At 29.5% G+C, this 26,239-nt stretch overlaps 1 protein-coding gene across 1 annotated transcript; it reads right to left on the minus strand.

Moving 5' to 3' along the window:
- Window positions 1-668: 668 nt before the first annotated feature.
- Window positions 669-25,389, minus strand: LOC119667156 (putative mediator of RNA polymerase II transcription subunit 26). The gene is made up of 11 exons (XM_038076444.1): window positions 25,258-25,389; window positions 21,929-22,598; window positions 13,175-13,845; window positions 12,747-13,000; window positions 9,263-9,743; window positions 7,616-7,737; window positions 7,257-7,331; window positions 6,334-6,512; window positions 2,195-2,286; window positions 1,617-1,809; window positions 669-1,522 (listed from the first exon to the last, which is right to left on the minus strand). Exons 1-11 carry the CDS (start codon window positions 25,387-25,389, stop codon window positions 669-671), a joined length of 3,723 nt encoding a protein of 1,240 aa, XP_037932372.1.
- Between the last annotated feature and the right edge of the window lie 850 nt (window positions 25,390-26,239).

Below are 26,239 nucleotides of genomic sequence, written 5' to 3' on the forward strand. Positions count from 1 at the left end.
TTTTTTGCTTTAAAATGCACTAAAATACTGCTACTGCCACTACTCCCTGTAAAGATTCACTAAAAATTTTGGTTTGGTTGTGAAACACTATCAAATTCCTTCATAACAATTGGTACTTTGTATTAATATATATAAATTTTTAGTGTCGTAGGATGCTCTATATAAGTATATATTCATATCTTCTATGTATATATGCAGATATGAGACATAATGATATAATTCCATATTGATTATTTAATTTAATGTATTAATTTTGTGCATTTTTTTACAATTAGTTTTTAAGATGATATATAAAGTCGCTGTGATATGATTTAAATTAATTATATTTTTGAAGCTTATACTTTTTTTTATATAAATAACTTGCTTATATAAAACTTTTGATTTTATTATGTGGGTTTGTTGCGTTGCATTCTTGGTTGAAACCACTTGATCGATTTTAATATATGTTGCAGATTTTTCTTTTTAAATAGTGATGTAGGTATGTACGAAATTTATTGTCTTTATTCGTAAATCTGTGAAATTCGTTATTGGAACAAAAACATGCATAACCCACAATTTTTTTATTTTCCGTCAAGTATTTTAAATTTTTTATAACTTCATTTGGTATAAACTTTTTATTCTACAAACTTACTCAAAATGTACTTTTTTATTTCTGATTTATAATTTATTTATATTACAAACAAATCACTACAACTTGACGAATTTCTACGTTTAACATTAATAGCTTTTTTAAACTTTAACACTGACGAAAGAAATATTTTCGTACGATTAGTCAGTTTGGAAACAGTCTTACGATTGCAATCTTCGAGTAAATTATCCTCAACATGGTTTTCTCGATAATGTTGACTGATGGCCTCACCAGTTGTATGTGCGCCACTACTGCCACCACTAGCACGTCCAGTTTTGCCACTACCACCACTTGATTCATATGACTGTCGTGATTTTGGAGAAGAATTAACGCTTCCAAACGGTGTTCGACCAGAAGTCAGTAACTCAAATTTACTTGGAGTTCTTGTTTGTGAATAATTGTGCTGTCGATGCAACTCTTCCTCATCTTCTAATTCACTTTCACCCATTTTCAATATACTTTCCAAATTCAAAGTACGTTTATTAGTTTTACGTACAGGTCCTTTGTTAGTTGGTTTACTTGCTCCCGACGATAGACTTGTACTTGCAGTGCGTTCACTCCCAGTGCCAATGCCTTCATCACCAACTGAGGAACCAATTACATTGTTTGATTGATTTTCATCACCCTCATGGCAAACGGCATTGCCATCATCACCATGACACATGGACATTTGACGTACCATACGTCTTGCTGGCATATGCATGTGTCGGTGTTTCTGTATTGTGCTTTGTAAATTTAAACGTTGACGATCACGTTCACTCAAATTATGTATGCGCTGTGGATTGAGTTTAACTTGTGCTACCACGCCAACAAGCAACTCATCAACATTATGATCCAAGCCTGATGAAGTTTCTATGAATTTGCATGCAATCTCTTTGGCTAATTTCCGACCCACTGTAGCATTAAAACACCCATTATAATTTAAAAAAATTATTTTAACATAATTATGAAAATAATTTCTTTACATTTCAATTTTTCATTTACTCACTTTGTCTAGTCACTTCCCTGTGCCGCTCCAAGTCCGTTTTGTTTCCCACCAATATAGCGCCACGTGTAAGCAGCATTTCATTCTCCTTCAGATACTGCAAAACCTTTTCAGCTGCTTTAAATGAGTTGCGATCCACTACCGAGTATACAACAACAAATAGGTCAATGTTGTAGGTGGAACAAAACGCCTCCGTCTGTGCACGTTTGAATGCATAATAAAATATACAAAAAATGAAAAAACAAAATTTGATAAAAAAATGCAACTGCAAATGCTGAATACATTATCATATAAATGCAATCAACGCTGCTTTTTATGCTGCTAACAGCTTCAATATTTGTGCAATGACACTTTTCAACTATTTGACATTGCTACTTGCAAATCTGTCTTTGCATTGAAAAAGTGTTATTACATTAACCGCTTTTTGCACTCAAAGTGCTAATTTTATTCAATGAAAGTGTCAAACACATGCATTGTTGCACTTTCACCAGGCAATAGACCATATAAGAGGCCTTCGAGCATTTAATTGAAGTGCACACAAGTACTATGAGAACTTGGCCTACTTTATGGCTTAAACTTACCGACATTTCACATGCGGGATGGTCGATAATTTCCAAGTCAGTCTCGATACCATCGACAAGCACAGATACCGTTTTCTGACCATAATCATCATCTAAGATAAAGAAAAAATTTATAAGAATATATGTGACCATGAAATGGAAGAGAAGCAAGAAATCTGTTATAAAATAAATACATAAAAAGTATTTAAATTTTAATATTTGCTTTCAATTACGTTATTATTAGAATACATATGGACCCAAACAATTTTTAATAAATTTTTAAAAAATTATCAAAATTTCTTATTCTACACGTTTTCAATATCATTTAAATATTTTTACTATATGTTTATAATATAAATAGAAGTTAAGTTACTGTAACTAAGTCATCTAGTCATACAAGTCATCCTGTTTAAAGGATGTGAATGATTGAATAAACAAAATGACTAAATTATAGAATATAATTAAAATTAACAGAGTATTAGGACCTTGAAAGCAAATCTTTGCGACTATGATTCACATTTTTATTACTTTCAGACCCTAACTGAAGAAAATACATTCCACCTTTCTATTAAAAATCAAAATGTCAGTTGTCGAAGACACCAAAACTATGCCAACAGTCTCGACTTGAACTAGATCAAAGTTACAAAGAATGTGAGGTCTAATCTGCTTCCAAACAGACACCAAAATCTGTTTCTTAAGACAGATCTCAAAAAGTTTCATTTTATCAGAATAATAACAGATACCCATCAGATAACCTACCAAAAATCTCAGTTTCGCTGTATTAAGGAAGGGGTACACTACTATAGTTGAACAGATGCACCAGCTCTTTATCACTGCGATTATCTGGAATGTTACGCCAATAGCGACTTTTTTCAGCACAAATCATTTTTCTATCAGAGACATTTGAGTGGACTAAATTATACTTCGATAAAGTTATGGTTCACAGAGTTGTCTGATTGATTCAGTTCTTGCAAGATTATATGTGGACTTATTATCTTCAATTCCTATGTTACCAGCATCCAGCAAAGCGCCACTCATATCTGTTAGTCATATAATGGTAGTCCACCACAACTTTCGAAGAAAACTCCCTAGTGACCTATGCTATAATTGAAAGTACTCATACATAGATAACAAAAATGAGAAAAATTTATTGAAATATGTACGTTAAAAGAAAATGTTAGGAAGAGAAAAAGCTGAGATTAAAGAAAAAAAATTGTGACTACACAATTATATCTAGTAACAAAAAGAGAACGATCTCAATCAAAATGTCGTAAAGAGACATAAGAAATCGGAAAGCAAATGAAAAATTATAGGCCGAAGCTCATTGTAGAAGTAAATAATGACGATACTAACATATATATAATAATTTCTAAAACCTTATTTAAATGTAAATTCTACAGCCTAATAGCACCTTATATTTGCTGATCTTTAAAATTAGATAAAATTTGTGTTCTATTGTTTATTTACCTTAAGTTAAGAGTTAAATATAAATAATATTAACCACATTTTTACATGTAAACATACATAAAATAAAACTTTGTAGAACCTTTCCAAAACCATAAATGAATCTAAAATATGAATTTAAAAACAGTATTAAAGGTTTTCTAAAATAAATAAAAATTTCGGAGCACTAAAAGCACTTTTAATTCTGTTTTTTCTTTAATGTTTTTATATGAGTTTTGAACATTTTAATATTTTATTGTTATATAAAGAAGCAATTTGCAGTATTTTATACATATAGCAAAACTGTAATAGACACAATTTTTTGGTATATTTAAAATTCTATGTGTGTCCTGTGAAAGTTATTGAAAAATAAATTTCATGTATAAAACACATCAGTAGGACATAGAAATTTAATTTACTGCCAACGTACTGAAATGCGAATAATAAATACTCATTAACAGGACTTAACAAGACTACATGTGGTATTCGTAAATGCAACAGAATTTTTGTTACTCATACGTCACGTTGTACGCTATATTGTTTTTTTTCTGCTATTAATTTTCCTTGTTTCCGTTGCACAAGTCCTCTACTGTTTTGGTGTTCATTTTAAAAATTAATGAAATACACACTTAATAGAGTTTCCATGAAATATCTACGTAAATCAACAGAAATGTTGGGCATTTGTAATTTTTATAATAACACAACTTAATTATTATAGAATAAATGAGTGTTCACATTAAACCTGAATTGTTTCATATTAAATTCTATCTATGGTAACTATAAAAATTATATGAACTGCAATTAATAATGCTTTTAAGCTCTTATTAGTATTGTTCATTTTAAGAGTTTTTGGTATTTTTTAATATAATAATTTTATGGTTAAGCAATATTTTTTTGATTAAGTGCTGATATAAAAGTAAGGTTAAGAGGGAGGGGAAAAATTGCGTGCTTCATGGAAATTTTTTATCAGACACAAAAACACTACACTGTCCAAATGATTAAACGCAAACTTTATAGTCTTAAATATGTCAAAGCGATTAAAATTGCTATTTTTAATATTTTTAAATTAGTTCAATTTGTATAGAAGACGGAATTTAATAAAAATTTGATCTAATATATTTGCTTTAATGTATGTGATATAAAAAGAAAAATAAGGTTAAATGTATACTTAATAGATTATATTTATTTGAATTAAAAAATTTGTTTTAATTCTTATTAAAGATAAAATAATTTCTTAATCAATATTATGCCTTTAAGAATAATTAGTTTAACTGAAGTTTTACTAATAAAGAATGTAATAGTTGATCGCTTATTAACCCTAAAAACGTAACTTTAGTTTTCTTTTAGTCTTTTTCATTTATGTATTTTTAATTCTATCTATTGAAATATATAACACATATTTTCTTGCACTTAACTACTTTTACTCTCTACTAACTGCGAGGTTTCTTCATAACCCCTCTCTACTCCTTAAATGGATTATTCTTTATCACTTCATCAGACTAAACAAAAACTGACCTCAGATCTGCATACCTTCCCGAGGAGCCTATAACCATACTGAAATTCGATAACACGGTGTTGTTAGGCCTGCCCGTTTTCGTAAATAATTTCAGGGGTCTATCCTTTATGTATTTTTTGATCGGATCAATCTTGAGGTCCCTGAAGATGTCATTCGTCATAATGCACCATAGTACCTTGAAAAGTCTTCTCAGAGCCTGGCTTTGTGCAATTTCTAGCTGGCGAATAATAGTGTTGGAGGTGATGAAGAATTTTGGCACAGCTAATTTTTTTCAGTTGAACATGTTCAAGCCATGTGAATTGTTTGTTCACCGTGATGCCTAGATATTTAATGCTATCGTTCCAGTTTATTAACATATCTCCTACTCTCACTCTCGATGGGTTCGGGCTCCGCTTACGCGTAATGAACAGAGCCTAAGTATTTTCATTATTGATTTTTTATTTTCCATTTCTATTCCAGTAGTTTAAAAAATAAATTCAGTTTACTTTTGTACAGAATAGAATTGTTTATAGAAATATTAAAAATATAGTAGTTAAATAATTTTACTTATATTTTATTTTTTGCTCAGTTTTTGGTATTGAAATTGTTCAACGTGCATGGGTAATCAATTTTCTAGTTTTATGGAATAATATTGCTTACGGAACTACCGCAGATGTTTTGCTTACTTGCTTATTCACATTCTCATCGAACTTGAACTTTATTCTACAGACAATGCACGTGCGATTATTGCTGGTAAGTTGCTCAACCATTTACCGCAAGCTAACAGCGATACCACCACATGTGGACATTTTATCATCCAATACGTGCTCATATTTTTACTTCTGCATACTCTAATGCTTTCATGCAACCCATATTGCAATTTGTAAACTTTCACTTTACCTGATACGAAGTATCTAAATGTTGTCAAGTACTTCAAATTTTATACTATTTTAAGGAGTGAATTTTAAACAACATAAATGAGTATACGATTCACATTGAAATAAATACTTAAACGTAAAATTAATACTATTATTGACTAATTAATATTGTATATTTAAAATACTAAATTGCATCTTATTACAAAAAAGAGGATATACGGAAATTAAGACACAAAACACTTCAGCATGAAAAAATTATATTCCACATTCATTTCATGTAGCCATTTCAATACTCACTTCATATCAATCATATTTGCTTAACATTCATCTGTCCATATACTCACCCAAACTTAAATCATAGGCGCAAATATATTCGGAAGTTGTAAATTGATATGTTAACGTAGTTTTTCCTACACCTGATGCGCCCAGCATTGCAATTTTGTAGGCAGGAATTTGTCCTTTACCGGCATCACGTTTATCCGTCTGCTCAAAGATTATATCACCGGATGTACGTGAAGCATTGCTGTGGGAAAAAATGTAATTTATAAATTTACAATGATATAAATACAGAATATTAAAAAAGAAAAAAATATGAATTTGTTGAAAACAGCCAAATAATTTTATCTAGTATATTAAACTTAATAATATAAATATCTATGAAGTCAATATATTTTCTACATATAATATAAATCTGAAAATGTATTTAAAATAAAATATTTTACCAGATATTTAATTAGATATCCGGAAATTAATATTAATTTATATGCAGTGTTTTTGATTAAAACTTAAGTAGTTTTGTTTTTTATCGATTTTCTTCTGTAGCCCAGCCGAGTCCAGCATGAGTCATTCGATTCTTACTCTAGTTCTATATGTTCAGAATGTTCTGTTACTTATCCAGACACTGGTAACCGTGAAAAAGAAATATGGACAATAAATTTTGCACATAATTGTAGTATGTTAACTATTGTATATTTACTCTTCTCGAAATATAGCAAATGAATCAATAAGTAGTGCTTGTACATTAAAAATCTATAAAACCTTTTTATTTAATATAAGAAATACATTCTTAATATTTGGATTATCTACTTTAATTTTATAGGAGATGCCATACACTATTCACTACCAACTGTTGGTTTTCAATAATAATATAGTATAATACATACGATATATAAACAATCTCTAATTATCATATTTTTATCATATCATATTTATATTCATATTTAAAAATATGGTAGCATATTATAAAAATATTTTAACTAAAACTCACCTATTATGTCTATCTTTTCCACTATTTGAAGTGCCTGTTGAAGTAACTGAATTAATGGACCGTGATCTTCGACTTCTTTGACCAAAAAGATATGAAATAATTATAGAAAATAAATATATATTATTATTTTCAAATTAATATCTATATTAAATAATAAATTGTTTTTTTTTGCTATTATTATATGTAAGTATGTTAAAAATTAATAATTTAATATACTATACATTTAATTAAAGACACTTTTTCTTTTTTCTTAATACTTGATTATTTAGATAATTTCTTTTTCAATCTTTAAATAACATTTTTGTATATTGCTTTTGTTTTTAGTTAAATAATTAATGTGCATATATGTAAATAGTTACCGTAAAGAATCGCCTAAGTTACATATACCATGAGAAGTAATACTAAAACTTCTTAAACGATAATATTCCAAATCAATATCTGCACAATGAATAGCTGCTCTTCGAGTATCGGCTAGACGTGGCTTTAAAAAGAATAACAAAATATACATATAAGTTCTTAGTTATCTTATGAAAGCTATTGATACTTAATAAAAAAAAAATTCAATACATGATAACGTAATAGAGTATATTTTGCAGATTTGATTTTTTAATTTGGCAGTAGTGTGTCTAGTAACAATCATATTGATGATACTAAATTATATACTTAGTATGTTTGCCACTTTAATATGAATACACATACGCTTTATGGTCTAACAAAGTCTTTGGCTCGTATTTTTTTTAATGATAGAGTGTTCTTTGGCCTTTAACTAATGACTTTTTTCTCCATACAGCATTATTTTCTATAAGGACATGTTAACTCATTAGTCTGCCCAGAGAAGCCCTACACTGTGGATCAACATGGTGTTGAATTTTTGGCAATATATGGGCTTAACTATTATATATCGGCCATGTATCTTTTGAATTAGCCTAAGCTATGTCATGGTATACAATTATACAGATGTTATAAATTGTCCAATTATCAAATTATACAATCTATGGCATTCTCATACTTTCCACTCAGTTGTCTAAACAAGCAAATTTTATTACTAATAAATTTTTCTATATTTATAGTTGCTTTGATGTATTTCCTAGTAAATGAATAACTTATTTAAGTCTTTTACAAATAATTCAAAATAATTATTAGAGTATTTGCTAATAAAATAGTTTTAATGTTGCCTTTATTTACATAGGAATAATGCATCATATTGTGCATAAATATTATTGTACATTAATGCACTAAGCTCTTCAAATCAGTACATATTACAGAGACTTTAGTTCTGAAATATATGTAATATTGTGTATGATAGGCAACTTTGCTATTAAAATAAACTCATATGAAAACTTAATAAGGTATTAAAATGATTGTCGTGAATGCACTATCTATAAAATGTGCACAACAAATTCTAGAAAGTTTTTTCAAAGTAAACTCTTAAGTGGAATCAACCTACATACGGAATTCGAAATCAAATATCAAAGTTTGTTTTAGTATTTGTATTATTAACAAAACTTCAATATTTAAAATCAACATCATAAGAACTTCTCATAAATTGCTGTACTGCATTCGTAAGTTAAACTGAAAAGTTCATTGACCCAATTTGGAAATTGTGAAAATTTCAAAATTGTAGGAAATGGGACTCAGAAACCGCTTCATTTGTCATGCACACTTAAGTTGCACTTAAACTAAATTGATCACAAGCGAAGACATGCATTCTAGTTTCTAGATAAAAACTTTCGCGATGAAAACGTTACCACCAGTTCGACTGATATAATAGAACGATAGAACGATAGAACGAACAGAATACACACAACGTACAGTGCATATCCGGCGTGCAACCGGAAGCATTAAATCTAACAGCGGAAAAATTTTATTAAACATGTTTTTCAAAATTGCCGCAGCACTAGTGCATAACTGCACGCTAAGGAAAATTGCAAACTTTGCGAAACTTAAGTGCAACTACAAGTTTCGAATTATTTTACTGCAGCACATTTGCTGGATGTAATATTTACCTTTCTGTTCTCTGCAGGCATACTCGAAGTTCTCATACGTTGTCGTTGTTTGTTGCCCAATTGAGTAATAGTTGCAGAACTGCCGTGTAGCACACTTGAGCTGACACCCCCAACCACACCACTACTACCACTCATATTACCTAAAGCACCAACTGGCATCATGGAGAAGTGTTCATGATGATTTGTGGGTGAATCAACTGCAGTTGGAGAATTTGTGGCGCAAGGCCCCGCACCACTTGTTGCAGGGCGTTCGAATACAGATGCCAAAGCATTAGATGAGCCCATTGTATCGAGTCCAGTAGCAATACTTCCTCCCACTAAACTGCCTCGCATGTGGGCTAGTCCTGAAGTGCCGGCATACTGTGGTGATACTGCACCTGACATGGCTTGCTGAAAGGTAAGCACCCCACCCTCGAGTGGTATCAGTGGAATACGTGACGGCTTACCGGAGACTGGCGACTTTGCCATTGAAATGCGGTCACTGCAAAATAGAAATTAAGAATATAATATTTCATATTTATATTTAAATATTGTCGTACATATGTATGTATTATGTTATATACACATTGGCATTAAATGTACTAGATACTGTTTTCTGCTACATATTTTTTTACTTTTCAATTTCATTCCAAAGTTCTTTCCTATTTTCTAAATTAAACAACACCAAACCAATTTCGAATGTTTTACTTTTCATTCCAACCAACAAAAGCATTCTCCCAGTAAAAGTGGATTACTGAAAAAAGGCCTTAAACCAAAAAGTCTGGAAACACAAAACAACTAAACCACTGAGGCAGTAAAATAGCAATTTTTTGATTTTGACCTAAATTCATAGAAAGGGGATATTTGCTTTTATCACTCTATGAAAGCTTGAATGGTTTAAATATTTGGCTTTGGTAAACGCAATAGTTTTTCAGTTCAGTTAAAGCATAAAAATAGTTTGGAAATATTTTTTTTTTAAATTTCATTTTTATTTGTATTCATTGCAATACAGATTTTATGATTTCACATATCGATTTTTGGGTATAAAATATTTGTTTAATATTTTTTAAATATAAGAAAAATTTAATTATTAGAAAAAAAATCTTAATTGTAAACTATTTGATTACGAAGTAATATTCGTAAATTGAAATGCGACAATAAATTATATTTAACGAGAAACCGAACCCACGAATTTTTGCAGCTAGTTGTGCGTAATAGTTGGCCGCACATTAATACATTGCAAGCATTCAATCGTTGTATGGCTTATACATAATTAGGCGTGTAATTACAGAACTGTGCTATCACTAAAACCAACCCAAATACTTCATTGAATTTACTCTTAGGGAAACTCCTGATATTCATTTGACATCTTATCTCTTATTAATTATAATTAACGATCTTTACTTTTAAGTTTTAGTATTACTGTTTTCAATCCCTGGACTTCTAAAAAGTGATTTCAGATAATGGTCTTTTAAATTAAATAAAAATAACAGAGATTGTCATTTTAAAATTGATCTTTAGAGGTGGTTTGTTCAATTTATCGAAATGGAAACTGTATAAAATCTTTTCACAATTCATTATTCAGAGTCTGTTTTAGTTTAATTAAGGATTAGTTTAATTTAAGTAGATGCAATGCATTAAGGAAATGCACTGCATCTACTAAACAAAATCATATTTAGAAATTAAAAATTTAATATAAATTCTATTTTGTTTCTTTAAAATACAAAGTAAACCTTTACACATTTTTTTTCTTCGGAAATAATTCCATTAGTTTGTTTTTGTAGTGTTGCTTAAACTATTTAATTATATTACTTTTCATATTTTATGTCTTTACAGCTATAATACAAAAATTATACTCAACATTTTTAATCCAATTTAAGGATTATATCCCTCCACTTTAGGTAAATAGGATAAAAATTTACATTTTTTCTATCCACTCATAAAAATGAAAATATTCAAAACCAAAGCAATGGAAGTGAAAATTTTATATAGATTGTAATACATTTAATACTAAAAATATACTACTAAATTTTGCAAAAAGTGCTTTTAAAATAAAATAAAATTTTTTTTTGAATGTTTATGAGCAAATGGTTTGGCTTAAAGGATTTCAATGGTTGTTTAAATGAAATTTTTCAATAATGAAATAATTTCATTCGCATCCCTCGTAATGCGTAACCAAATGAATTCACTTTTCATTTTAATCTACTGCATTTATGTGTATTTCCAATTATATTTCATTTATATTTTTCCACATTTCCGGTTATTTTATTTCGAAACAATGGCGTCTGTTGAAGTTCTTCAATATTTATTTTTAAAGCATTTACTTTGCAATATTTTTGCACTTGCGGCAGTATGCGTAGCCATTTTATTAACTGATGCATTCACATGTTTATACACATATATACATAATATATACAGTAATCCCCCCTATAACGCGGTAGATTGGTTCCGAGTTACAGGAAAACGCGTTATAGGGGTATTCCCGTATACGCCATATACACTGTACAAATCGCCACATTATATGGGGGAATGCCCATGTTATACCAGGGATTGAAATTACGTTATTTGAAAACGCGTTATAAGAGTACCGTGTTATAGGGGGGATTACTGTATTTATACGACATTTTAAAGTTTTCTTTAAGTACTGTTGTGTATACTTCCCCACAGCACATACGTCCGAAATACAAAAACCAAATATTTTATTGGTGGATTTTTTATATTTAAATAAAAATATTTGCGGAAAATGTCTACTTCCTTTGTGACTACAGAAGCAGAATTCTTAATATAATAATAATTTATAATTTCGCCCCTTACTGTGCCTTGTGTCAGGATACAAAATGCAACGTTCAAACCGAGTGCCGCGCCGCAACCATAAATGCAACAATTGTGTAAGAGGCAAGTAATTAGGTTAACCGGAAGTGCAATTGTGTACACCTTTTTATGGCATTATTTTTCTTTCTTCTTTGATTACACAATATTATTTGCCTTTTCATGTTGAATTGGCAAAATTGCGCACATAACTTTATAATGAGCTAACTTGAAAAATTATGCCAGCCCTCTTTGCAGTAATTATTTATAAAAATTTTTTTATTAAATATTGTTTTCTTGACTATTTTCAAAATTATAAATTAAACCATACAAAATACTATTTAGCACACAAAATACCCATAGCTCCATAGCTGCTCCCTTCCTTTGGGAAACTATAACCCTATTATTTTCTATGCCCTTTTATACAAAATAATGAAATTATTTAATTATACTTTGCTTCACTCCTTTTTATTGTAATGCTACCCTAAAACCCATCTAAAACCCACAATAAATAATTTATAACTGCGACCTACTTGAACATTGTTTCTTTTAAGATACGACATCCGCTTTACTTAAAATTGCATCCATAAATGCTGTTTCTACTTAAAAATTTAGAGAAATATGACAAAATACCTCAGAATGCATATTCGAAATTCTTTAGAAATTTAGAATTACAACACTTTCTTGCTCCACTCACCGTGTGCTGCTATGCGGCATTGATGCTGTGCCAATTGCTGTTGCTGACGCTGTTGTGGCCGCTGCAATGTTTCCACTGACTTGACTGCGAATGTTGCTTATGTCGTCAGCAGTTGTTGCAGTACCTCCAGTTGCTGCTGCTGCTAAAGACATGTTACTCCGATTATATGGCAAATCACCTGTGAGTAGAAGATTTGCCGCAATCGATGAAGAGCGTCTACGATTAAGTATGGGTGACTTCTGCGCACGTATATTCTGTGGAAGAATAACACACAAAAATGCAATTTAATTAAATTAAAAAAATGTTAGTAATTTGCTTAGCTGGATTGCATCCAACATAAAAATACATTCCTGACTTTATTTAGTTTTCCTACTTTTCATTTTTTAACTTAATCACAAGTTTACCGTACATTACTGTAATTTACTTACGCTTAGATTGTTGCGACTGCTAGTGACTAATCCACCGCTGCCAGCATTTAATAAGTCGTTGAATTTGTTCATGCCTGTTAATTGTGTGGCTGTTGGTGAATGTAAGTCCATGTAGCCAACACCAACTCCCACTCCCATTCCAGTCACACTGCCACCGGCAGTTACAACATTTCCGCCAATATTATAATTACTGCCGCCGTAATGATTATTATTAAGGTTGTTTGTAGTTCCCGTTCCACCAGCAGCTCCTGCTGCTCCGGCAACTCCATTGCCAATCGTGTTGTTTGTATTGTTGACTGCTGTACCCAGTACACCTCCACTTAAAGCGGATAAATTCGTTTTACTGCCGGCCAGTAAGCCACTCTGCTGTTGTATACGTTTTAAAGCTGTTTCTTTTGTATGAAAAGCGCCAATGCCTGCACCCTTTGGAGGTTGTGGTAGTGTTCGATGCGGCATATCCTTGGACGTGGAGATCTTCATACTATGTTGTGATGCACTTATTTGGTGCATAGTTGAATGTGCCATTGTTGCTTGTTGCTGCTGTTGGTTTTGTGATTGTTGCTGTTGTTGTGGTTGCTTTAATATCGGCTTGAGTATGTTATAGGGTATGTTAGTTGTTGTTGGAGTGGACGAAGTTGTGCTGATGGTATCGCTTTCATCACAGCTCGCATCTGCAAAGAACAGATTATGTTCTTAGTATTTGTTATATTTGTTCAAAATCTTAAAATCTTTATAAAAAGTATACCACGAGTCATATGCGGTATATAAAGAAACTGTATTAACTTGTGTTATGTGTATGTAGTAGACAATAAAAATCTCAAATTGTAAATATAATTTTGTACTTAAATGTAATGTGAAGTTAATATACACAAAAAAAGGATGGATAGTTAAGATGACCACTTAAAAGTTTATACATTTTATGTTTAATTTATTTTGAAGTTTAAAAGTTTGTTTTTAATATTCATGCAGAGATTTTTCACAGACATTTTTAACGATATTATTTATATATAGTTTTTTAGCACTGTAAGGTAGCACTTTTTGTTTTTTCTTAATTGTCAAATTATTGCTTTTAGCTTGTTTTTGGCAAGTAAATCTCAAGAGAGGGAGCCACCACGAATGTTGGAAGATGAATTTATAATAACAAATAACAAATAAAAGATTGGGTGAAAGTGTGCGGTAAGATATCAGAGAGTTGAATACCAGCAATTGGAAAAAAAATAGAGACGAACGAAGGCAAGTCGTAAAGCATTTTCTAAATGGACTGCATAGTTATGATGATGATGATGAGATAAATTGTTGAATGGTTTTATATTTTTGATATTTCATTCATATCATACCACTATTTTTAGAACTAATATTGTCTCGAATTGTATTAAATATTTATTAAATATTAAATATTATATATTAAATATAAAATTTAATATATAAATATAAGTTACTAATATTCTTTAAAATATTTGACTTGCATTGAAAAAATAAAAAAATGTAAATATATTTAATATATATTATAAAAATTGTAACATATTCATATATAAACTTCAGTATTCACATATCAAATATCAATAAAGACAACTCTACACTACACACTTAAATTCTATTTAATATTATACAAAGTGAATCAAATTTCTTAGTTATTCATTTAGCAATATTACACGTTCATTTTAATAAACTTTATTAGTTCCACTTATAGGACATATATTTTAAATATTAAATTTAAGGCTTATCTATTGGCAGAACATGAGTATTCTGTTGTATTATTGCTGTGTGTAGACTTTTTGATTTGTGTAGCCTTAATAAAATATACAAAGGATTCAGTAATCAATCAAAAGTAGAAATATTGTTGAAATGTGTTGCCATCTTGCCAAATGTGAATATTTATATCTAAACTTTTACAATATTTTTAACCTTTATCCTACCAGTACACAACCAGCAACAGACATTTATTTTCGAAGCAAAAATCTAATATTGGTTCTAACCTTTTGATAGCAATTTATTTTGCAAATCGTACATAAATACGAGTGCTTGGCTGTGCCTGTGTATGGCACATTTCGATAAGTACAAAATTTATACAGAAATGTGTGCCGATTTGAGAACAAAATTACACAAACTTTGCCTCATAAGCAATTATGTTTTACTTCGAAGGACATGCTTCTAGCTCTACGCCAGGATACGTGCATGTGTTTGCAAACCTAAATGGCAAAAATATTGACGTTCCATTTGTGCGAATGTGTATAAGTAATTTTTGGATTTTAACAGATAATTCTTTCCAACCTCATGTATGAACCACACAAATTAATTTCTTGATAACAATAAAAAGCATTCGTATATATAAGTTTTGTTATGCATCCAGTTTTGAATGTTTCTGTCATATTGTCATATTGTCATTTACAAATTTCATATTATAATATTTTTCTAAATAATTTAATATTTGTAGGTCTTTAACGAAATTTTTGATTAATTTAATTTAATTTTATTAAATATACTCGTACCTTTTTCTTTCACTGTGCCATAAATGTGGTCTTACAATAAATGGGTTGGAGTTTTGAATAATTGAGTTTCTTTATGAATAACTGCTTTATGGAAGCATTGTGTTGGTTGCTTCAAAAAGTTTAATGAAAAGTTTATGTCAAATTTTAATTAAGTTACTTAGAAAAGTTAAGAAATTTATGTAGAACAAACACAAATATTAAAATGGTGGTTTATATAACCCCCTCAAGCTCTCTTCCCACTCAAGCTCTTAGATGTAATAAAAAAATAAAATCTGTACATAATGCTATTATGCAAAATATTGTCAAAATTTAATGCAATAAAATTGAAATAAGAATTTGGTTCGATGCGAAAAATTTGGTGTGCGAATACATTTCGCATATGTTAGTCATTATTCTATCTTTCAAGGTTCCAGGCCAACGTTCACACTGGACTGTAGTGCCAAATAAGAAGGTTCTATTTTTCACAAAAAAATTTCCCACAACAAAAACCTATACGTTCTAGAAAATACTCATACAATTATCGCGTATCTTGAAGTAATGCATATAAACTTGAAATTTATGTGGTCCAAATGTTATCTGGAGTATATCTGGATCCAGATGTTGTCTGGATTATATCGGATTCCAGATGTTCTCTGGATTATATCTGGATCCAGTTGTTGTTTAGATCACATGTTATCGGATCGATCTCTTGTCAGATTTAATTAAGTGGTAAATCCGGAATATAAGGCAGATATATCATATTTTGTACTTTAGAATTATGTTCGGGAATTCGGAGATTAATGACTTATATATTTAATTAGTTTATAAGAAATACTAATATCCATCATATATGAAGTTTGTTAAGTTGGAAAATTTTTAAGCATACTTTAAGTGGAATACAAATATATATATACATAGGATAATAATTTAAAATACTAAAAATAAGCTATTAATATTCTTTAATGACTAAAGCCTTTTTAAAAATATTTTTAGTTATAAAAATTAAAGTTTTCTGCTAAAAATGTTTTTAAGATTAAATTTCTATTTAAGGAAAAAGTACAAAAATTTTATTAATTCTTAGTTCATTTCTCTTAAAGACGTACGCATATATGTATACTATAATTTTGTGAACGTAATGAATCTTCTGTATAGGAGTGTAGGAGTTAAATCCCTCCTTACATAGTTAAACAGCATTTTTGGCAATTGTTACAAAAAGATTGAGTTTTCTATGCAAAAATAAAATAATTAAAATAAATGATAGTAAAGGATAAATAATTTTCTCTAATCTTATTTATGTACTAAATTAGCAATGATAAATTCTGTGAATTACTTTCATTTAAATAAAGAAGCCTGTAACAAACCACAGTATTAAAGCACGTAAAATAAAGCAATTACTCGCTTCTATATAATACAATAAAAAGACCAAAAAAGTATGATAAAAATTTTGATAAAAACACAGCACAAATTATATAAATAAACGCTTGTACATACATTTTGTATTATCTTGTATTTTTTATAAAAATAACTTACCGTTTTCCACGTTAACGTAGAATACTCTCTCCATAAGGAGCACAATAGAACTTATAGGGCGCAACCTTCCAATGTTCTTTTAAATAATAATAATGTATTTTATATCAACACATCTATATATATACTAAACTATCTCGCACCGTAGTAAAAGGAAGATATTTAGATACCTGTTAAAGACCTATTTATATACTAGCCTACTCTATTAGCATATCTAATCTAATAACACTGATGTTAAGTTTAGTTGTTTATGTGTAAAAGTAGCTAAAGCAGCTTCTTTTACAGCTTCAAATAATGTTTTTATATCAATTTCTTTACAATATTCCTTTTAACTTTTAACTTTTATCAATATGAACAAAAAGTAATCACTGAGTATCTAAACTTAAAATCGAAACGCAGTTATCATTAATTAACTTTATTTTAATTAATCAAACCATTAATCAAAAATAAAAAATTTTCAATGATGGTATTTTTCCAATGCTACATAAGCAATTACAGAATGTAATTTACACTTTCCAAAATATCTGTTTTGTATGATATTTAAATAAGAACAGAAATGCACATCATGTAGATATAAGAATATTGATTCCAGTAAAGCCCTCTCTCTAAAAATCACACACTACAACTCTCTTATCATGCCTGCCCTGATGTATGATGCAGAAGCTTGGACAATTACCAACAGCGATGAGAAGGCGTTAAGAGCATTCAAGAGAAAAATTCTTCGAAAAATCTATTGTCCCTTACGGGTTGGCGACGAGTATCGAATTAGATAAAACGATGAGCTGTATGAGCTATACCGCGACATTGACATAGTTCAGCGCATAAAAACTCAGCGGCTTCGCTGGCTTGATTATATCGTGTGAATGGAAGAAAGTGCTCTGGCGAGAAACCCGTTAGAGGACATCCGCATCTTCGGTGGAAGGACCAACTGACCAACGATTTGAGGGCGGTCGGTACTACCAACTGGTGACATCAAGCAACTCATCGGGCTATCTGACGAAGGCTAATCGATACGGCCAAGGACGATTCACGTCTGTGATGACCAACTAAGTAAGCAATTTATCTTTTAAAATTATTTAAATCTTATAGTATATCAGTATTGTTCAACAATAAATCATTTGCACACGAATCATGGCTTAAAAATTTAAATATTTTATTCAAATTATAAAGTGGTTCTCGAACTTTTTCAAACTCTCTGACAATATTTACTAGGTTAAGGCTAAAGTATTGTGAAAAAAAGAATTAAAAGCAGAATGACTTGCAAACGAAGTGCAAATATATTTTGCTAATTGCTTTAAATGTCATTCCTAGCAATAAACGTGCACAATAAAATATTTTAGGCCACATACATAGCTCGCAATTATACTGAAGTGCGCTTAATTATGAATGTTCTGCAGCAAAACACTCAGGTTCCAAATTAACGCTCATTTGTGTTAACTAAAACGTTTGAGCGTTTGAGCGTCTGTCGAACCGACTAAGGTAAAAACTAGTGCGAACACTTCCACTTCTTGCACTTCCATATGAAATTGTCGCACGAAAAGGGGGAATTACTTAATTGCTTTCAGCACAAAATCCACACACTATATGTTGTGTGTTGTGTGTTGCGTATGTTGCCACTATTTTTGTGTAAAATCTCTAGTGACATTTTATGTATTTCGAACGACAAAACAACTAGAATTTCAACATAAAGAACACTTAAAATTATATGTGAGAAACTCAAAATAAAGAACAATGTTGCCAACGTGCTAAAACCTTGATAAGTTGAAGTTTGTAGGACAAATCCGCACATCGTTGCGTATGAGTGATATTCGAGATATTCAAGCAAGAAAACGTTTAGTTGAGTTCACTTATGTGAACACACATGTTTTGGGTTATCTTCGTATCAACAGTGTGATATATGTGTAGAAGAATATGTTAATAATGTGATTTATAAGCTGAAATTTTATGAATTTTAATACAAAGTTTCAAGTATGTTACTAAATGCATTTATCATGTTTTACATTTAATGCAAAAAGTTTAACCTCATTTCGAAACTTTTACCGCATGTACCATTTAAGTTCGTTAAACATATTCAATATAAAAAACAACAAAAATATTTCATGATATTTAATACCATTTATTCATTCGAAAAGTAAGAGTGGCTACTGTTAAAAGACAGTTCCAGCAAAAATATTTTGCCATGAGTTCACCCACTTAGTATAGAAATAATGTTCATTTAATAATGCATATTTATTTTAAAACTATATTTAATGTATAGATATGTATTAATATGCAAATAAATATGTAAAGATGTGGGTGTAGATTTATGCAAATACACATACACATTTAATTTAATGGAAACATAACATTTTAAATAAATTTTCAAATATACATATGTGTATATAAGTAATATATATAACACTCTAATTGCTTTTCTATTCACTATTCCTATTCAGTAATAATCCAAGATTATAATCAATGCAGTACAAATTCATAAAGGGTTTTAAGTCATAAACCATGTATTGATCCTATTTAAGTTAAAGCAACAGGAAAATGTTTTACAATGAATTACAAGAACTAAATACACAACAAACAAGATCCAAGTTTTTCAAAAGCGATTTATTAATTTTAAATTATTTAAAAATTTATTGCAAATTTGTTATCTTCATGCCACAAGCTACTCGCTTTTATTTAAGGTCAGAAATAAAATTTACTTGAGTGAACTTTATACAAAATAAATTAACCTAAATTTAATAAATCCATCCATTGAGGAGGATGCAAGAAGATAAATAAAATGGAATAACTCTATATTTAAAAAAAATACATTTTAGTGCCCATATGTTTTATTGCAAAACACTTTGCAACCAAAAAACCAAAATATTGAAGAGATTTTTAAGGGATTAAGCAAATATATTTTTCGTAAAGTAAACTTTTATTCAATTTAAAAAATATTTCAATCCACATTGGGTTTAAAGTATTCGAGCATAAATTTTATATAATTGTAAAAAAAGATGTGGGCAGTGCAATTAAATGTCAGTAAATGTTTTATTAAAAAAGTGATTTTATTTTAAAGTCAATTTATTTTTAAGTTTTGTACTAAAATGTCACTGGTTTAGTATCTGCATTTTCATAGACGTATCTAAGATGCAACATAGATGTATTCATTGCAGTTTATATTATAAAGAGTCTAATGAGAATAAAGTTATGCCAAAGCAATACATTATCTATACTTTGCTGACATATACAAAAAAAAATATGTAAGACATATTATACCAAATATAATGTGTAAAATATGTAATTTATGTGAGACTCACGAGTATCTTAAAAAAAAAGGAATTAGATTTATTTCCTTATTAAATTTTTCATGTAATGATGTAATATATGTAATGATACAATGGAGAAACGGAGAAAAAAATTATTTCGAATGCAATAAATTGAAGTTCAAATATCTTTGTATTACAGTAAGCTTAAAAAGAAGAATGCAATTGATGACATGAACAATCGGCTTCATAAAGTTCAATGTCCGTTTATACATAAAAGGAAGATTTAGATTGACAAAGGTCTGCATCTTGAGATGAAGTTCCAAATTTTTAGTTCTTGTAACAAAATCGTTTTACTGTATGGCTTGAAATTGCAGTTTATAATGAACTCAATTACACATAAGCAGTTTTACTTTTAACAGATATTAAGAATATAGTAGCGATGAATATAGTCCACGCTTATGGACTATAACGGATTATACTTCTCCATAAACATCGATACTAAATACTAAATTAATTTCTTTCAACTTTCTTTAGCTAATAAATACGCTTGTTTTTATAAATCTATTGAAATTTTAATGGTTTGGATATCATACTGCTCTAATTGCGATTATATCTGACGCTATTGAATATTTCTGTTGTTTTTTAAGTCAAAACTGTTTATAGACATTTTTAGCGGTATCAAGGTCATGCCACTCTAGTTGTATCTGATACTATAAAAACAATGGATCGACTATGAGTCCTCAACATTTTTTAGCATTTTTTCCGAGAACTGAATGTGTCTTCTTTTTATTACTTTCAATTATGAAAGTATCAACAAATACAACAAAAATGACTGTTTCATCTAACATATTTATTTTAAAATCCCTCTTTGTTTTAACCGATAAAGAGACGGTATGACTTCTTTCAGAATAGTCGTCAAATCAGACCTAGATTAAGAAGATTGCTTACTTTTTCGTTTATTTAATAAAGACAATTAAAAACTATTCGATTTTGATCTCTGTTTGAAAAAGTATTTTTCCTGTTGATAAGACTATCTTGTTGTTGATAAGTATAAGAAAATTTTTAAGAAATCCTTTTGAATATTTTCTTCTTACAATTTCTTTGTAAGATTTTTCTTTTACAGAACGTTTCAATCAAATTGCAACCTTAAGTGCTCAACACGATGAAATTGTAATGATTTTTTCAAACCAAATTTCATATATTTCAACGGTGTTTCTGCTAGAAATTTACTAAAAAGCAATTTTAAAGCTGAAATCGAATATCGAATTGGAAGTCAAATTATATCCAATCAAGCCAAATACAAAAAACGAGTTTAAAATGCAACATAATTTTAAATAATTGCTTAAATCGTTTGCATGCGTTTACACTGTAAAAAACTTGCTATATATACATGCAACTACACGAGCAATTTAGAGTGAAAAATTTGAATTTTAAATTTTACAAAGTTTATTTTAACATTTTAATAAAAAATTTATTGGAAAATGTGTATAGTTTTTAATCATTTCGTCTTTACTCACCAAAATCGAAAGCACGTTCGAGGATAACAGAATGACGTTTTTGATGCTGTTGCGTCTGTTGTTGCTGCTGTTGATGAGAATGTTGTAGCTGTTGCTGTTGCTGTTGGTGTTGGTGTTGGTGTTGTTGATGACTGTTACCCCCACTGCAACCATCGCCTAGCATATTCGAACCACATCCGCTATTGTCTTCACCATCAGGACCTAAGCGTGCATCTGTGCTATTCACATAATCCTGATGATAACTTTGTTGTCCATAATTATGAGGATGTGAAAATTGTTGAAGTTGCTGATGTTGTTGTTGTTGCTGTTGTTGTTGTTGATGTAAGCAACAATATTTAATATGTTTGCAAAATAAACTACCACTACCACTGCCACTGCCTCCAATGTTGCTGGTACTGCCAACGCCTACCATGTTTAAAGCAGTGTTACTACTACCGAAAGTGTGACGTGGTCGATTTACACGAAACGAATTTGAGCGTCCCACGTTATGACTGCCATTTCCACCGCCATTGGTACCTGCAGTTGTCACACTATTGGGATGTGTGGAACATCGCAAACTGCCACCGCAACGACGTTGATTAAATTTGTTCGCACGTGGAATAACCTGCGAAAGAAAAGACAAATGTATACGTACAACAAAAAATAACACTAAAATCCTGATGACTTTTTGCTTTGCAAAATCTTTTCATCCGTCAATGGTGCTGCTTACGATACAGGATAATGTTGTGATGTTGCATTTAAATGTTTCAAAGCAGTTGCAATTTAAATTTATCCTTTGTCAGTGCATGGAATTTCTGTTTTTGATTGTCTTTGGAGGTAACATTTTTGGAAACTTTAATCTTAAAATTAATTAAAATAAGAAGCAACAATCAAATTTCCAGGTGATATGTTGACAAAGACAAACTAAACAAATGTAAGACGATGACAAAAATCAAGTATATTTATGTGCTTGATTTCCAGCTGATGTGTTGATTAAGAAAAACTGTACAAACATGAGACGATAACACAGATAAAGTGTATCTGGCACTTGATTATATTTCTTAGAATATTATATCTCTTTTTTGAAAGGATATAATTGTCTTTACAGCAAAAGAAAACGAAAATCAAGATTTCTTATAGAATAACTTTTTTGTCATTTAAGCAAGAATGAATGCTTCTTACTTTGTGGTTTTAATACATAAGCACATTGTGAGATTTATTTCATGAAAACCTATTGAAATAGATATTATTTTTATAATAAAGTTTATTTCCTTTTTCAAAAGAAATTCGAAACCAACTGTTTTTAAATAAAAACTCCTTCATAAATTGTACTAATGTTATTTAAAGCAAAATTGTTAGTTTTGTTAAACATTGCAACTGTTACAAAACATAAGCCTCTCCGTCCAAATCTTATACAGCTACCTAATATACTTTAAAACTTCTCAATGGCATCACAAGGAACTCACTTTCTAGATTTTCAGTGAACCTATGTTACATGGAATGGATTGCAGCTAGCATATCTATGTACGTAGTGTTAATTTTAAAAATGACTTTGTTTAACATATCAAAGGTGAACATTATATATTTTCTTTTTGTGAGTCCATTTAAACACTGCGGGCTACAAGTTTTTTGCAAAACTATGTCAACGACCAATAAATAATCTGTTTTACCTGATTTAATTTCATTCAAGTCTGAATTAAAATGACTTGTTTGATTAAAGATTGTATTACTTGAGTATTTATTAATTTATTAATAAAGCATTGAAATTTTAAGAAAATCCAAGAAGTTTTGTAACTGATGAACTAGATATCTTATCTAAAGTTTTCAACTAAATAGAAATTTAGTCGGATTTAAACAAGATTAGGAACGAGAAATTCAAACTACAAGTATATCAAAAAATGTTAAATGTTTCATGGACTGTTTGTGAGGCAACTAATTATAAAAACAAAAAGTATATCAAAAAATGTTAAGAATTTAATGGACTGATTGTCAAATAGTAATAGTAAAAACAAAACATGAAAATATCTCCAATCTATTCTATCAGGTTCAGTTAGAACAACTGGTTTTAAATGGCAAAGTAAATAAAATGTTTAATTTTAATAATATTTCATGGTATCCACTATAAGTTGATTCTTTTCGCTTTAGTAAATTAGATATATTAATTAATTTATAAAAATTTTTAAATATTTATTTATATTGGTATTAAATACCCTGAACATTTTAAATAAGACGACACACTGTATGTCTCGGTCCAAAAAGTGGGTGTCGTTAATTTAAGTTAAACGGTTAGCGTGACTTAAATCGTTGATATCACTGTGGACACTCTTCTTAGGGGCTAAGTGTGGCACGTCTTCTACGAAACTTCCTACCTCTAATATCCACCGTTTATAATCTATTTATTTTCTTTACAATAATTAATGAAATTTCAACTTTTGTTGTCATAAGAATGAGTTTTTATATATAATTTAATAAATTTTATTTATAATTACAAAACCAAATAACATTTGACAAACCTGACAGCTTTAAAGCAGCACAAAAGCTTTTTGATAGATTTTTAATATAAAATTAATTTTTACCTGACAACCCAATATCTTAGAAGTTTAAAGGATTAAAGTATTATCAGTTGAACGCTAACAAAAGTTGACAACTCTGACAGGATAATGTAAGCGTTGAATTTTTTCATTTGCATGTTGAAACAGTTGCAACAACAACAACAGCAACAACAACACATAATAATAAAAACACAAAAACTGCATTTAAAGCAAAAAACTTATAACAAATGTAACAGAAATTATAAAAGCAAACAGGACGAAAAGGCATAAGAAGGCGTGGACAAGCGCAATTTGCTTCTGCACTGCATTTGAAATGAGAGTTGAATGCACTGAAATTTATGCATGCACTGCGTTTTATGGAAACAACGAACTTTTTCATATAAAAAAAAAACTCAGCTTAATTAAATTAAAATTAAAATGCAAGTTCCATATTTTTTTTTTGTTTTTTCTGTTAACATATTAACATTTATGCATACATAATAAGTTATAAAATATTTACTATTATCTTCTCGTGGCAAAATAGTTAAGAAACTTCATAATTTGTTTTAAATTGAAGCAAAAATGCGTAAAATTATGACAAAAATCAAAGGAACAAAAATTTCGTTTCACAAAGGAAATTAAAAAGAAAATTACAGCCTTAAGGATAAAAATTTTTAGACATAGTTGACGAGTATATGAAATTTGTTTTTCCCTGAGGTGTTGAACAATTTTTTTTCTCCTGTATTTGCTCGATAAATTTCTGTCTTCTTAACAGCTAATTTATCTTCTCACAACAGTTTATGTCAATTTATATCTTACCTTATCCTCTAGCAAATTAGAAAATAAATCTAATTGGTCCTCGTCTTCGCTCATCATTGCAAAAAAATCCTTAAATGTGTCCGGAAAGGAAGCGGGAAATTGTCCCTGACGTGAATCCAATTTAGTTTCCATTGCTAAAAATAAAATAGACGCAATAATTTTTTTTATTTTTTTGGTTACTTTTTGTTAAATCAAATTGAATTATTTTCTGTTAATAGGCAAAAGTGAATATTTTTAGCCGAAAATAAATAAACGTCATCAAACGAGTATTTGGCACAAGTTTTATTTAACTTAATTACAATTTGCGGTAGCACTCAAATAATTATTTTTAACACGAGTCACTTTTTTGTATTTTAATGAAGAAGAAACCTTTTCGAAAATAAATAAAATAAAGTCTACTACTTTGTATTTATATTTCAAGTTGGATTTATCAGCAGTAATGTTTAACTTAGTACCTTCGAGCTCTGTATTTATACATGTAAATGTTCCCACAGTTAAATTTGTTGAAATTTTTTTTTTAACGCAAACAATGAATTTCATTAATTTTTTGAAGAATTTCTTAATTGCTTTATATTTTGCTATTTACAGATTTAAATACTACTGTTTGTATAAATTAATTAATTAATACTTTACTTAATTCTTTTAACATTTTTAGATCCTTGATAGAAATGAAAAAAATGCTGGTAGTATTTGTTTACAGTTCCTTGTTTGATTACTTTTGGAACATGAAAAAAGTACACATGATGAGAATATGCTATAAGCAATAAGAACAGAGCATTAGATGTTGTCATACACTTGTCTACTCAAGATATTTCATAATAGCTTTAATAGCGATACTTAAAAGCTCCTTCACACCATTCACGGACCGCATTTCATATGACCTACTAAGTTGAACAAATCTTATAAAAAGAATTTGCCTTCTTTCAAGCAAAGTTTGAAATTGAACTCTATTGATAACCAACATTGTAAAATATATAGGTCT

The sequence above is a fragment of the Teleopsis dalmanni genome, chromosome 1 (genome assembly GCF_002237135.1).
Source record: "Teleopsis dalmanni isolate 2A chromosome 1, ASM223713v2, whole genome shotgun sequence".
Taxonomy (NCBI): domain Eukaryota; kingdom Metazoa; phylum Arthropoda; class Insecta; order Diptera; family Diopsidae; genus Teleopsis; species Teleopsis dalmanni.

What these genes read in the sequence shown, in the direction of transcription:
- LOC119667156 (XM_038076444.1), bottom strand. Translation starts at nt 25,389, where the DNA reads ATGGAAACTAAATTGGATTCACGTCAGGGACAATTTCCCGCTTCCTTT. An exon ending in GCAGTCGCAACAATCTAAGC is followed by an intron (nt 13,001 to 13,174) that starts GTAAGTAAATTA and finishes ATTCTTCCACAG; the next exon opens with AATATACGTGCGCAGAAGTC. An exon ending in CAGGGAAGTGACTAGACAAA is followed by an intron (nt 1,523 to 1,616) that starts GTGAGTAAATGA and finishes TTAATGCTACAG; the next exon opens with TGGGTCGGAAATTAGCCAAA.